Below are 13,974 nucleotides of genomic sequence, written 5' to 3' on the forward strand. Positions count from 1 at the left end.
GTCTCACACTAACCTATACCTAGCCGTAACATTAATTCATTTTTTGATTTGATGCAAAAGAGATCTAAGTTAGAAGGAACATTACAGAAGTATATTGGATGACAGCTCATAATCCGTTTAAAATATTTTAAAATATGCAAGGATATGTTGGTGTCAAAGCAACAAATTAAGTGTCCTCTTTTTAAAAAAAACAGCACAGAGACTGAGTTAAGCAGTTCTGATTATATCTTATAGGTTCCTGGAGAAGAAAATGGCAAGAAAAAGAAGAAGCGAGAGATCACTTCTAATCAAATTGCGGCTTATTCGGTACTTCAATACATCAAGGTCCTCTGGCAAAGGTGCAGTGCAGTAACAGGTTTGTTACAATCAATATTGATAGCACTAAGATGGTGGGCTTACAAAATATTTTGTATGTTTTTGTTTTTTTAAAAGAGAAAAACACTAATAAGAAAGGTTAAAGTAGAGACAAACACATATTCAAACTTGTTAGAGAACCACTACAGGAATAGCAATGGGACTTCAATGTTTTTGTGTGTTACGTGAAAGATTTTTCCTTTTTTACTTCATTCGGTTTGTAGTAGTAAAAAATACCACTGACAGTGAGCCCTGCATTTTAATTTAATTCCTAACAGTATAGTACTGAGTGGGGGGGGGGGGAGAATGGGGAAGATTACAATCCTCATTCTGAAGCAATTAAGGTTAAAACAAAATAACTTTAAACCAGCTGAACATATCACAACCTCATATTTACTTTCAAGAACAGCAACCCGGTCAAACTTTTAAACAGTTTAAATATTAGTCACTGGGTTTTTTTACCTCTACAGTGTCTGTGCCAGCTTGTGATTACTGAAAAGTTCAATGGAAACAGTTCTTTTGCTCTTTTAAGATGGAGACTTGTTACTTATTTTCAATATCTTACAGCAGAAGGAAATCATTAAGGTCTTGCTGCATTATACTGACTAGTCTGCATAACTACAAGAGATGAAAGTAAGACATATTCATGAGCTGGCCCTTGAACACCCATGTGGCTACAGAGAGATAATAGGAAATGTTCTCTGTGGAGTGGCATTACATGGCTAGTTACAACTGCAACAATAACACCAATGGTTTTGGCATATGTTGGAAACAAGAAGTTAACTCTATTGTTAATTTCAGTTCACATGTGTGACTAAGGCATTTCTATTAAGAGGGGAAACAAAACAAGTTTTTGATATGAGGACTTGAGACATTAAGGACGGGAGACTAAAAAATTGCTACTTTAAAAACTTTTAAATAAATTGTTGAGCCATGGAAACAGACCTGCAGACACCTCCTGTACCCAAGAAGTTCATTAAGCTTTATTATCTCCCTAAGTCAGTCCCCGTTTATAAACCTCACAAAGGCCACAAATCTGGCAAGGTATCATGTATGCCATTAGGAGTTACTAGTGAATGAATGCGATTTAGGGTTGTAGTGGCATTAAATTAGGGTTTGGTTGGCAGCTGTCATATTTGACTCTTAAAGAAAGACAGACACAATTCTTTCTTTCACTCATACAAGCACACACACATTCACATGCAGAAATTTAGAACATATAGCTCAGATACTCAGTGGAAGACAGGAGTGCCTGGCGTGCTCTGGTCCATGGGGTCATGAAGAGTCGGACACGACTAAACGACTAAACAACAAAGCTCAGATACTGGTTCAGATCTCAGTCATGAACAGTCTGCCGGGAAATGATTGCAATTCCCAACTTGCTTTAGAAACCGTCAGAATTAATGTACTCCCATATTAAGTTAATTCAGATACATCGCCTTTGAGCTGGAGGCTGGGGTGATAAGACTAGGAACCCCTTAAACAAGAAGGGGTAGCAAACAAAACAAAACAAGCAACCTTAGCAAATAACTTTGGATTTTGCATGACAGAAATAAAAGGTACAGATTAATAGGAAAGCCGTAACACAATAGTAGAGGACTCCCAATGTTTTATGGTTCATTTTCTCCCATTGTGTTAAAAATCAAAACAGATGCCGTTTTGAAATGCCTATTACCTTGACCTGCCTCTAGATATCTAGATATCAGTGTGGGAGACAGAATATCATTTACAGCTATTTCTTATATTCCCTGCCCTTAAAAGAATACCCCTGTATTTTTAAAAAGGAAAGATAAGCACACCTATCCAATCAGATCCTAGAAACATAAATGAATTATTTTCAACATGGTCATTTATACAAATGGAAATAAACAATTACTACAGACAATTTTAATGATTGTGAAGTACCTCAGAACCCGAGAAGAGATACATATTTAGCCCTACAAGGCAGTACTTGTAAGTTGTGTGGTGTGTGTTTTTTAAGTCCAGTATGTTTAAGGATCTTGTGGTCAAATTTATCACTGACTGCAAATAATTCTAATTATCTTCAAAGATAAAAGCATTGCTTTTCAGTTTCAGACAGCACCACCCTAGATCTACCAGAACAAACAAGTCTAATATTACTGTTTTAGGCCAAGATTACTATGTGCCCCCCTTTTCCCACTTTCAATCTTCTCCATTTTCCCTATCAAAGAGTAATGACAATAGTTTTTTTTCTATGAGAAATGGAGGAAAACAAATGCTTCTCTTTTACTATGCTACATTTTTGTAAAGCAAAAGAAACAAAGAAACTGCCTGGAATTACTGGGATCAAATCACATAGTAAAATAGCAGAGGGGTGGCAGGGAAATGGGGCAGGAATCCCACTGGTACAACAACAACAACAACAACAACAACACACATACACGTCTTTATTCTGGAAGTTTAAAATTTATACGGAAACATACAAGTATATAAAAGAAGAACAGCGTAAAATATTAGGAAAGAAGGGAGTACTAAGAGTGGATCAGAACACTGGAGGAAGATTTGGAAATCGCCTCCCCCCCCCTTCCAGAATAAGACAATACAAGATATGCAAGAATTTGCTTTCATGCTTCCCTTGCTAATGTGTACTCAGCCATTTCATCTCAGATGGGCAATCCTGAATGAGAGTTGCCTTATAAAAACTCATGGGGGTGGGGAGGGGAGATGCATTTTTCCTTCATCAATCACTCAACATATCAATTCCACCACTCCTAAGCTTCTTGAGTTGGTAAGGACTGCACTTCTGCGCAGATGGAGAAGCCATCCCTTTGTTGTTGTTGTTGTTTTTAATTTTTTAACATATCTTTTAGAACATATGACATGCAACAATTAAACAAAATAAAAATAAAAAATAAAACAACCGCAAACACTCAGAGAAAAGTATCCAAATATGCTAACAAAGTTATGTCAAAATGTATATGCCAAAACCATCACAGTTTAAACAGACACAAAATGATGCATAACAACAAATATTGCTTGATTTGTTGACCACAAAAGAGGTACTTTGTATCAACAATTATTATTTACAAGAGTTTATATGAAGGCAGAAAGAAGGAACAAAAAATAATAATTAAAATATGTGCTTCCTGCATGCCAGACTGTGCTTTAGATTATGAGTACTGTTCTACCATATACCTCATAATTTGTGTAATCAATAAAGTTATGCCTCCATTATTTCATAGAAAAATATAACTTGTGGATGACAGAACAGCATTTTAGCAGGTGACCAAATTCACCCAATATTCCAGATAACTTATCAGCCTCTTTTCTTCTAGCATAGAACCTACGCCAGCAGTGCTTTAGCCCGGAAAAGGACTTTCTTTCTTCTGAACTCACCTTTGACACTGGTCAACTAAACTTTTCTTTCAAATAGATAAGGTTTAAGCTGTCTGTGAATAAAATATCACAGGGACCCAAACCTACATAACTGAAATCTGCTGTTGTCAATACATAGTTTTTGACTTCTGCCAAAAGTGAAGAGTTTAGTTTTCGGTGGAAGCTAAAATATTAAGGACACAGAGACTTTAAGGACTTTGGGTGCTGGAGACCTTGTGCTGCCCAAGAGGTCATGGGACACTTTCAGCATTTCCTTCTTTTTAACTCCAGTACAGTCAGGGGTTGTTTACTATTAATGATTTCTCATCTCCTTGACTCCCCCACCCCTATTAGGTACAGAGTATGTGCACAAAGTTCTACTGTAACAAGGCATTTTTATCATCATCTTTATATTAAAGAATAAGAAGTCCAACTGCTTGAAAGCAGGATTGTTGTAGCATTTTTAAAGTAACTGCTATGCTAAAAGACAGACATTGCTGGATTTCCTGTACACACACAGAGGTACAGAACCTCTTTTAAAAGGCCTGCTTCTTATTGTTTTTAAAAACTCACTGGCTTTTATATATTCCAGCATTTCTATTCTATCATGCACACAAGCAGCATGCCTTCCTTAGACATGCTTACACTTGCAGTATCTACCAGGCCTTTCAGCGTGCCATGCAGTTCGGGGGAGGGAGTTTTGGAAGATCTATACAAACAACAATAAGCTGAAGTCAAGTGCCACACAGATGCTAATCGCAGTTAGTGACAACTCAGATCAAATGTCTGAAAGTAGAATTTTAGCTTTGTGAGCTGAATTATGAACATTAAGATATTTATCTCTTGCGGACCCAATTGTTGAGAAGGTGGTTTTCAGTCTCTCACACTTCATTCAGTGTGAAAGCACACAGCTCTACTGTCCTGTTAGCCTTAGTTCTACAAGATGCTTTCTCTGATTAGGTACTTTCTCTTTGACATGCTGCCCCCATTTTCAGAGGCAAAGTCTCTTGCCAAAAATATCCACAGAAAATATATGTACATATATGTATTTCCCACCTCTGTGTAAAGATGAGCATAGAACACACGTCAAGAATGTCTTCCCAAAGCACATCTGAACACCCATAATTTTCCTACAAAACGTGGGAGCTCAGAGCTATTGACTGACTCCTTTCAGTTACATATAAACTGGTACTGACAAACTCAAATACAAGAGTGGCTCAAGAAAGTTGCTGGCTCTTTCGGTCTCTCACACAGAGGGGCCACTGGCTGTAATTGGCTTCTCCAGCCTCTTGCATTGCTTCTTTAAGAAGCAGATACTCAAAACAAGGCAGAGGAGGAGGGGAAAGAAAGCCGGATCCTTGCTTTTACTTTCCCTGACTGCAGCGAGAGGGGGAATTTACCCTGAATAGGTGATACACTACCATTTTCATTTACATTTCATTCTGCAGCAGGATTATGAATTGTTTTTTTAAAAAGCATTCTTGATTGATTACATTCGCCTCTACCTCCCAACCCAAAGATCAGAAACAGACAAGGAGGTGATGATCAAAGATGGCTGCGGTTCCTAAAGCAGCTCTCCTAGAGCTCGCTGAGAGAAGTATATTGCAATGTTTACCTATTGGGGGGAGAGAGGGAAAGGGGTTCATTTCAAAAGCTGTGTAACTTGTGGTCTCCTACCTGTTTTCTCTTTGATTTCACAGAGGACACTGAACAAAGCAGGCTTCATTCTGTGGCAGTTCAGTGCATGCTTTCTGCAAAATAAAAGATTTTTAAAAAGGTATTAGCACAAGCCTGGCATCTTAATGCAAAGGAGGGGAAAATAATTTTTAACTGAAGTCTTTACATGTTACTCTTTGCATTCTGATCTACGCAAAGGAATAACTAAAGTTGACAAGGAATAAGAGTATAGCTTTTGATGGGGAAGGCTGAAGCTAGGCTCAAGAGGGCAAAAGGAGTGATCCCAATGTGAACAGAGTACCTACGTTAAGGAGAAAGGTAAGGATGTTTGAACTTAATCACCATAGGTGCAAACTGAGTTGGGGGTGGGTGGCAAGAGGGTCAACTGCCTTCTCCTTCATCAGGAAGTGAAGACTAAGTGACAAGAAGAAAACCCAGTCAACCCCAGCCGCCCTGCCTGCCACTTACAGCCAGGAAGAGATACCGAAGAAGTTTTTGTTTTGTTTCATTTTAAAATTATCGTTGCTGTTTTTAAAAAACAAAACCCCAGAAACCTGATGTGAAAATTTCCTTCCATTTCTTCTCATGCATAAATCACAGCTTGTCAGAGCTTTCCAATTTGCTATATCATCATCACTGATTTATGAAGAGAGGGGATTTCCAGAGTTCAAGTATATGCTTTGTTTTGTATTTACTGCAATTTATATTAAAAATAATAATTTCTTTTAAGGAAAAAAAAGGAGGGGAGGAACTGTTTCTCCCAATCCCTTGCACCCTGTAATATTTCCTCACTCTTTTAATTTTTAAATCAATCTAACTCGAGAGAAACACCAATTTGGGGGTTGTGCAGAGCACTACAAAGTTCACACTTCTTTGAAAGAAAACGCAAACCCTCCAAGATGAGAGCAGCATGGGATGGCAGGCCGATTCTACCCCCACCCCTTAAATGAGGGCATCATCCTAATAAAGGAAAGGTTATCAGCAACAGCCCAGCTCCAAGCATTAGTGCAATAAGACAGATTTTGGGGTGGGGGTGGGAGGAAGGAATCTTTGCACATGTATATTGTGCTTCTTTTCTCTCTCCCTTATTCAGACCAACTCCGGCTGTTGCCCGTGGTCTGTGCCCCCCCCCCCCGCGCGCATTTCTCCTCTAGTATTAAAAGGGTTGTCTTAATTGCAAGAATATTTGGTCCCAGCAGGAGACAGCAAGGAGCGAAACAACAACAAAAAGCGCCACGCATATAAACACACACACGAGCGCACCAGACATACATACACACGCACGCGCACATGCACACACACATATATATACACAACATTGGGATTTTTTGTTTTAATGAGACCAACTTTGCTTGCGCCTCATCCAAGCTCTGGTCCGTGATGGTCATAATCTGGTGGAGGATGTCTCCTATGTCTTGCTTGCGGCCATCGCCGTCGGCCCCTTCGTGTCCGTGGGGAGGAGGCAGAGCCATGCCCCCCTGTACCGAGTGGCCAGCCAGGTTCACGCCGGCGAGAGTCTGCAACATCCTGGACTGCTCATCCATGCCTCCTACCGCAGCCCAATCAATGCACTTGGAGAGGCGGCAACGGAGGCAGCAGAAGAAGAAACGGCACGCCGGAGAAGGAGGAGGCGAAGGAGGAGGGAGGGGGGGAAAGAAGCGCTTCACGATAAGGTGGTTTTGTGCTTGGAAGATTGGGGGGGGGGAGAGAAAATGCAAGTAAATCTCTTGTTCTTGTAATGAATTTCAGTTCCTGCTCCTGAGAGAAGGGGGGATCAGTGTTTGATATTTGACCGGATCTCCGTTGTTTATTCCACTCTCTCTTCTGCTTTCCAGAGCAGTAAATCACTCTCTTCTTTAGTTACAATCTTCTTTCATCACAATATTTGTGGTTCGGATAAACGGCCTTGATAAGGTGTCTGAAGTTTTCTTTCCTTTGGTACAAATCTTCACCCAAAGGCTTTATTATTTCCTTTAAGGGGGAAGGGGGGAAAGAAAAAAAAGTTAGTTGCTCGTCTATGTCTTTTCTCTTACTTGTCTTTGTTTTTTTTTTCCTCCTTTGAAAACCCTTTTCTTGGAATCAGAGAGGACGAAAATTTTGTAAAAATGCAGCAAGGGGGGAAAAAAGAAAAAAGAGGGGAACGGGATAAAACTTACTTTCAAATCCTTAAAGTTACGAGTGTGACACACGGTAGGGGATTTTAAAAATCACAATAAACCAAGCAGACACCCCCAGCCCCTAATTGCAACATTTAAAAAAAAGACAAGAAAAAGTAGACAAGAAAATGCAGCCGGTGGGAGGGAAAAATGATTGTCCTTTCCCCGTCTCGGAAAAAAACACACACACATACATAACAAACGATCCCAATGTCTGTCTTGTCTGTGCAACGGATAGATAAAATAGCAGCAAAAAAGTTTCAACTTGTGCAAAAGAAAAGAGCGGATGTTGGGGTTTTTTTAAAAAAAAGGGGGGAGAAGTAAAGAAAAAAATTAATTACACACTCTCTGCAAAGCAATGTGCAAAAATATCCGCCAGCTGGAATTTATGAGCCCAGCAGCTCAGTGACTGTGTGTGTTTTATGTTGTTTGATGGCCGCTTTGGTGAGGGATTGACAGTCTGCCAATGCCACTCACTCACCCTGCAGACGTGTCACCCTGTGAAGGAGGAGAGAAGCAGAGAGAGACTAGAGGGGACGTGGGAGCCAGCCGGAGCCCCTCCCCCTTCCTCCTCTAGGCAGCTGCTCCAAAGCCCCTCCCCATTGATACTTACACTACAAGAGCCCGCCCCCTCGGAACTCCTGGCTACTATAGATTCAGAACCAGCCCCCGATCCAAATATTTCGGCGATAGTTTCATTACGGTATCCACAAGCGCAGCTGATATTTTACAGACTAATCTCCCACAATTTTTCTTTAAACTAAGAAGCCCTGCTGATTTCAATAGGATTTAACTCACAGCGCCTAGGATGGCAGCCTCAGCATCCCTCCCCGGACTCCACCTCCGTTGGCATTTTCTGTGTCTGCAAGCATCTCTCCTTAGTTCTTCCTAGAGCACCCCTTACTGGTATTGCCACAACCCCCACAAAACACTGCTCGAATCATGGGTAAGGCAGAGGCAGCCTAAATGCAACTGGCAACCCCGCGTCGATTTCTGCCAATTTTAACCAATGTTCCCCCTTTAGTAGATGGGCGGGGCGGGTGCAACTAGCACGGAAAGAGAGGTCAGGGCCCCTTATTCCACTCAGGTAGTTGAAGGACTGCACACACCAGTTCTACCTGTACTTGGGGGGTTACTTTCCTATCATGCTGCATTTCCACTAACAACTCACTGATAAGCAGAAATACGTCAGGTGAAGAGATTTCTTCACCCATTCACCCTTCTCTCTCAGCAAGCAGGTAAATGTAGCAATGGGGGAAAAGCTTCACCAGGTGCACTTCTGGTGGTGGCCATGGAGGAGCCCTCATTCCTCCACCCCAGCTCCTTTCATTTTTTGACCCTCAATCTCCTAGAACACCCCCTCAGCGTTCCATGCCAGTCCTTGCTATTTCTTGCCACCCCCTCCTCAATTTCCTGGACGACCCCCTCATTTTTCCACCCTAGCCCCTATCATTTCTTGACCACCCCTCAGTTTCCTGAAAACTCACCTCTTCCACCAAAGACCGTTATTTCTTGAGACCCCCCCCCCACTCAATTTTCATCCTTTCAGCCCTAATCCCTGTATTTTCACCTCTCCCCTAGTCCCTGCCATCAATTGACCCTTCCTCAGTTTTTGACTCTCTAGCCTTAGCTTTCTAGGCTCTTAATTCCTGCCTTTCAAACTCTCCCCTCAGAAGCTGCCCCCGACCCACATCCCAGGCCCCGCCCTCCTTTACCCGCCCTCAGCCGTGCCTCGAGCGTCGCTCTTTTAGTCCTGCCCCTTAGGGGGCGCGGCTAATAACGTCTAACTCGCCACTCTTGAGGTTGTCTTGTTACCAAGGGGCGGGAAGGGAAAGAGGCGGGTGGAAAAGGAGGCGTGTCACGAACAGTTTTAGGAGGAGGCGGTGGGAGATACGTCACGCCCCTCCAGTTAGCTGGGGGCGGGGCCTAGACAAACAAAAACAAATAATATCACAAACACACACAGAGACAGAACGTAAAAGAACCCCCACATAAAAGACCCAGATGTGCCGCAGACCAATCAGGGCGCGGGGAGGGTGAATCTTAGCCAATCATATGTGATTGTGGTGAAAGTAGGGAAGAAAAAGCTGCCTACGTCCTTCACCCCTCCTACGCAGAAACACACGCTCTCCCCGCCCCTCTTCGCTGAGGAACTTGTGATTGGCGCGTTCGAACGGGCACGTGACGCGGCGCGAAGAAAGGGGGTTAAAAGAAAGCCGCGCTGCCCCGGCCTTTGATGATCACCATGGCAACGGCTGGCCTTCTGGGAGGTGTCAGCATAGGGAAAGGCCCGGTTAGTTGGGCCGCGGCGCATCTCCCCCGCGACGCGCCGTTGTTCGCCTTGGCAACCTTCAAACACCCTCCCTTCCCTTTGCCAGCTTTCTCTTCTTTGTGCACCTCCAGCCTAGGCGTGCTTACTGTGCCCCTTGGGACAGGCTGCCTAGTTAATATATTCAGTCTTGCAGGCTTCATCTCCCCGCTCAGGAAACTTAATGCAAGTCCGAAAATTTGCCCCGCTTGCATGAGAGGCGTTTTAAGTCCAGCCTAGGCATGCTTCCTCGGAAGCAAAACTGTACCGGCTTTCCTACTTTTTTCTTCACTTCTTACTCCCAAGTAAGTGTGCTCAGAATCGCAGCCTAACAAGAAGCATGCTTACTCAGAGGCACTACTTGCTTTATTCAACTAGGCTTGCTTCCAGAAAAATGCAAATAACTGGATGCTGGACAGCACTATCCTATCTCGTTTACTACAGAAATTGCATCTGCAAGACTTCTCAAGCAGTTTAGGGCATTGGTCAAAGGAAGAAAAGTGCAACAATGAAACCATACTACAATAAATAAAAACACAATAAGCTTAAGAAAAAACTAATGTAAAAAACCCAATCAGCTAGCATTCCATATACAGCACTGAATTAAGCAGCCATCATATTTATTTAGATCATTTATATGCCACTGAATACATTAAGAAATCTAAGCAGTGTCCAAAAAAACCTAAAGAAGTAGCAACAAGAGTTAAAATACACAATAAAACCATTAATGCAATACCGTAAATATATACTGGCATTAATTCTTTCTGACAGCTTCTCTCAACCAGGGCCTAAACAAACACACAGTTCACTTTCTCAGTGAAAGTGCTGTCATTATTCTAGTTCCTCTGGCTTGGCTTGATTTTATGGTCAGGCACCATGGTTTACTGCTGCTTCTTCAGGCTGGCCACAATTGTGTCCCATTCAGCACAAGTCAGCTACACTGCACACACTCAGTTCCAGGCTACAACAGATTTGTTTAGTGCAGAAGTAAAATTCATGTCTTTGGCATGGGAAGCTAAAATATATACAAGTTTTTCAAGTCATGTGATCAGGAAGAATCTGTATAGAGTCTGAGAGAAATGTAAGAACCTGCTATAAAGAAAAACACCCCTATGGTTATCACCAATGGAAGCTATTACAATCAAGAGAATTAACATGGACAGACGGTGGACGACCTATAGAGACTTACTGGACCTCTCAAGGAGGGAACCCAGATTGAAACCAATGGAAGAAATAAGAAACAGACTGATTACAGTACCACCAATTGTATGATATGTTTAAACTAGGTAAGAAAAACGGATTTCTGGACAAAAGCTCACAATTTGAAAGAGATTTATTAGAGAATAATGAAAAACTATTGTCTAAACTCCTATTATTGGAGTGGGAAACAAAAGATGAGCAGGTAAAGCTTCAAAGATCCATAAAATGAAAGCGATAAACAATGTACTGCAGTCACACAATCAATCAATCAGTAGCTGAACTGGGTTTCACACAGTCACAAAAAAGGAGCCACAAATACAAAAACGCAAAATAAATAGCAAAAACAGACAGACCTCAGTGTAGCACTCAAATCGGAAGCGTAACACTCAAAATGGAGCATGTTTGGCTTCCGAAAAAAGTTCACAAACTGGAACACTTCTGGGTTTGCAGTGTTTGGGTTCCAAGTTGTTTGAGTACCAAGGTGTTTGAGAACCAAGGTACCACTGTATTTAAAGAGAAGGAATTTTTTTGTGAGTAGAAAATAATTATTCACAGTTGCAAACGCTGGCAGTATTAAGGTAAATTAAACAGTATAACATATTTAAAAGGGATGTAAAATGGGGGGGGGGGAGACTGAAATAGATTAATATACATAGGGTTTCCCCAGACGTATCCAGAGTACTGCAGTCGGCAGCAGGGTCTGGGTGGAAATCAGGGAAAAATGGACGCACTCAAAAACTTTTCTTTCTGGATTTTCACTGTTTGAAATATGGCAACCCTACGATATACAAGAATATGCAGAAATTATGGGTAAATCAAAAGAACCTTGGAAGGGAAAGGAGGGAAGTCATTGAATGTATGGGTATAATGAAAGATATTAATGTGGAAATGTAAAATCTGAAAACTTTAATAAAAAATATTTTTTAAAAAAGAAATCATAACTAAGACCACCAATCTTGCCAGAGGGATTTCAAACAAGAACTTAAAAGGTCTGGAAGAAGTTTGAAGAAGTTGTTTTTTCTGGTGCCAGAAAAAACAACAACCAATAGAGGTACAGGCTGTGAGCTTTTCTACATAAAGTATTCTGGGCCACCAAAAGTATCCTCTTGCTTGTGGCTACCCTTAGCATGTTTGGGATTGCAATACTATAATACGACAGTATTGACAAGCTTGCTGAACTCAGTGGCACTTCTGAGTAAAAAAAGGAATAGGATTTCATGGTTGGAAATCATGAAAGCACCATTCAGCAAATGTGAGGTTTGCTATCTGAGCAAATATGCTCACTATTAGAGTGTAATCCAATAACACTGGAGTACGATAATTTAAACTGAATGTTCATCATAGGCATGGATTGCCTTTAAAAAAACAGCAACATTAAAGGGCACTTTGGAGCTAGGCTATGTTGTAGAGCTGCTGTGATATGCACAAATATGGGGGTTCTATAAGGATTCCAGCTTTTTTCTGAAACTGTTCCTGTTCCTTTAAAAGCTGTACACAGCTAGCAGAAGTAAAATATAGTATTTTGTTGGAGGGAAGTCCTACTGAAGTCCGTGAGGCTTCTTAATGCAGCTCGGATCCCTAGTTTAGAGGAAGTCAGATCTAATTCTTGAGCTTTACAAGAGAAAACATATTTAGCCTCATACCTTTAAATCCATCCCCCATTAAAACCAATGCTTAACTATGGCTGGATCTTGAGGGTAGGATCTTATGCATAGGTGAAAAGGGTCTATTTGTTACACTTTTTAATTAGATTATAAATCCATATTTTAACTATTTTCTTTAAGGTAAATATCTTAATTGTCCCTATTGATTCAAGAAAGCCTAGGTAATATATAGGGCAGCAGTGAGTACTTAAGGTACGTAGTAGTCAAGCCAAGGTAAAGATCAGCACCTTGGAGATTGAATCGAAGGGCTACAACCCAGCAAGCACTGCTGTTGAATCACTTCCATTAATTAATTTCAGTGGGATTTATACAGGACCGGAACCCTGCATATGCCTTTTAACGAAATCAGTAGAGGGATGCACAGAGGCAGTCTTTGCCAGAGCACATTCATTTTGAACAGAAGTTGTTTTCATGATGTCAGGATTTAAGGTGTCAGGATTTAAGACATATTAAAACTTATGAGATTCACCCTCAATGTACAAAAGTTGCCAAGCTCCAATCATACCTGACAATCCTTTGGGTTACATTTTTCTTTTCACCGAGTGACTTCAAGACGGATCACATACACATTTTTTTAAAAAACCTGCCTGCCATATAAAATTTATTTTGTGGTGACTATAATGGCATGGCATGCTGTACTGTAAGTATTTATGAAAATATTTTATATGAACATTCTGTTTACCATTATTTATTAATGCCACATTTAAAAATATTACGCTGCAAATTTATTCCAATGTGTATTAGTAAATAAATTATGCTTGTAATTTCTAATGCATTTTTAATTATGAATTTATCCATGTCTGCCTTTATTTATGATTGCAATGTCCCTATTGCAGTGCTGCATATATAATTGGAGACACTCTTAATTAAGCATCCTTGGACATTGCATATGACAAAATGTTCTGAGTGTGTGATTATTTTTGTTTTTGGAAGGGACAACTGGAATCAACAACTATTCTCTTACCTGTTGCCAACTACTAAGGAAACAGGAGACAAGCACTGTTGTCCTATGCATCTTAATTCAAAAGTGAAAGCTCTGTTTGAAGTGGGATTTACTCCCTAATGAATCATATTAAGACTATAGCCTAAAAAAAGCATTAAAACTGGCTAAAATCCTAAAGCACATTTCCCTGGGACTAAGTCATGTTGAAATCAGTTAGACATGTGTAGGATCTCAGGCAGGAATGTGATAGTTATAATGTGTGGTATATCAATTTATCTCTAGCTAGAGCAGGGGTTGGGAACCTGTCGCCCTCTCTAGATGCTGCTGGTCTACAAC

The 13,974-nt window shown here is 40.9% G+C and overlaps 1 protein-coding gene across 12 annotated transcripts in view; it reads right to left on the minus strand.

Moving 5' to 3' along the window:
- PBX3 (PBX homeobox 3) overlaps positions 1–13,974 on the minus strand; it is a 229,479-nt gene that overhangs the window by 212,748 nt on the left and 2,757 nt on the right. For 3 of the 12 annotated variants that reach the window (XM_083721224.1, XM_083721229.1, XM_083721233.1), the window contains exons 2-3: positions 6,715–7,338; positions 5,368–5,441 (exon numbers count right to left, since the gene is read on the minus strand). In XM_083721224.1, coding sequence (XP_083577350.1) covers positions 5,368–5,441; positions 6,715–6,911 — 271 coding nt within the window. In that variant the 5' untranslated portion in view covers positions 6,912–7,338. Of the gene's footprint in view, positions 1–5,367; positions 5,442–6,714; positions 7,339–7,523; positions 8,083–8,136; positions 8,161–8,321; positions 9,496–13,974 lie in introns of those variants that run through there. The other 9 variants (XM_083721223.1, XM_083721222.1, XM_083721230.1 and 6 more) reach the window with 8 other exon arrangements.

This window comes from Podarcis gaigeae, assembly GCF_964106915.1.
Source record: "Podarcis gaigeae genome assembly, chromosome: Z".
NCBI classification, from domain to species: domain Eukaryota; kingdom Metazoa; phylum Chordata; class Lepidosauria; order Squamata; family Lacertidae; genus Podarcis; species Podarcis gaigeae.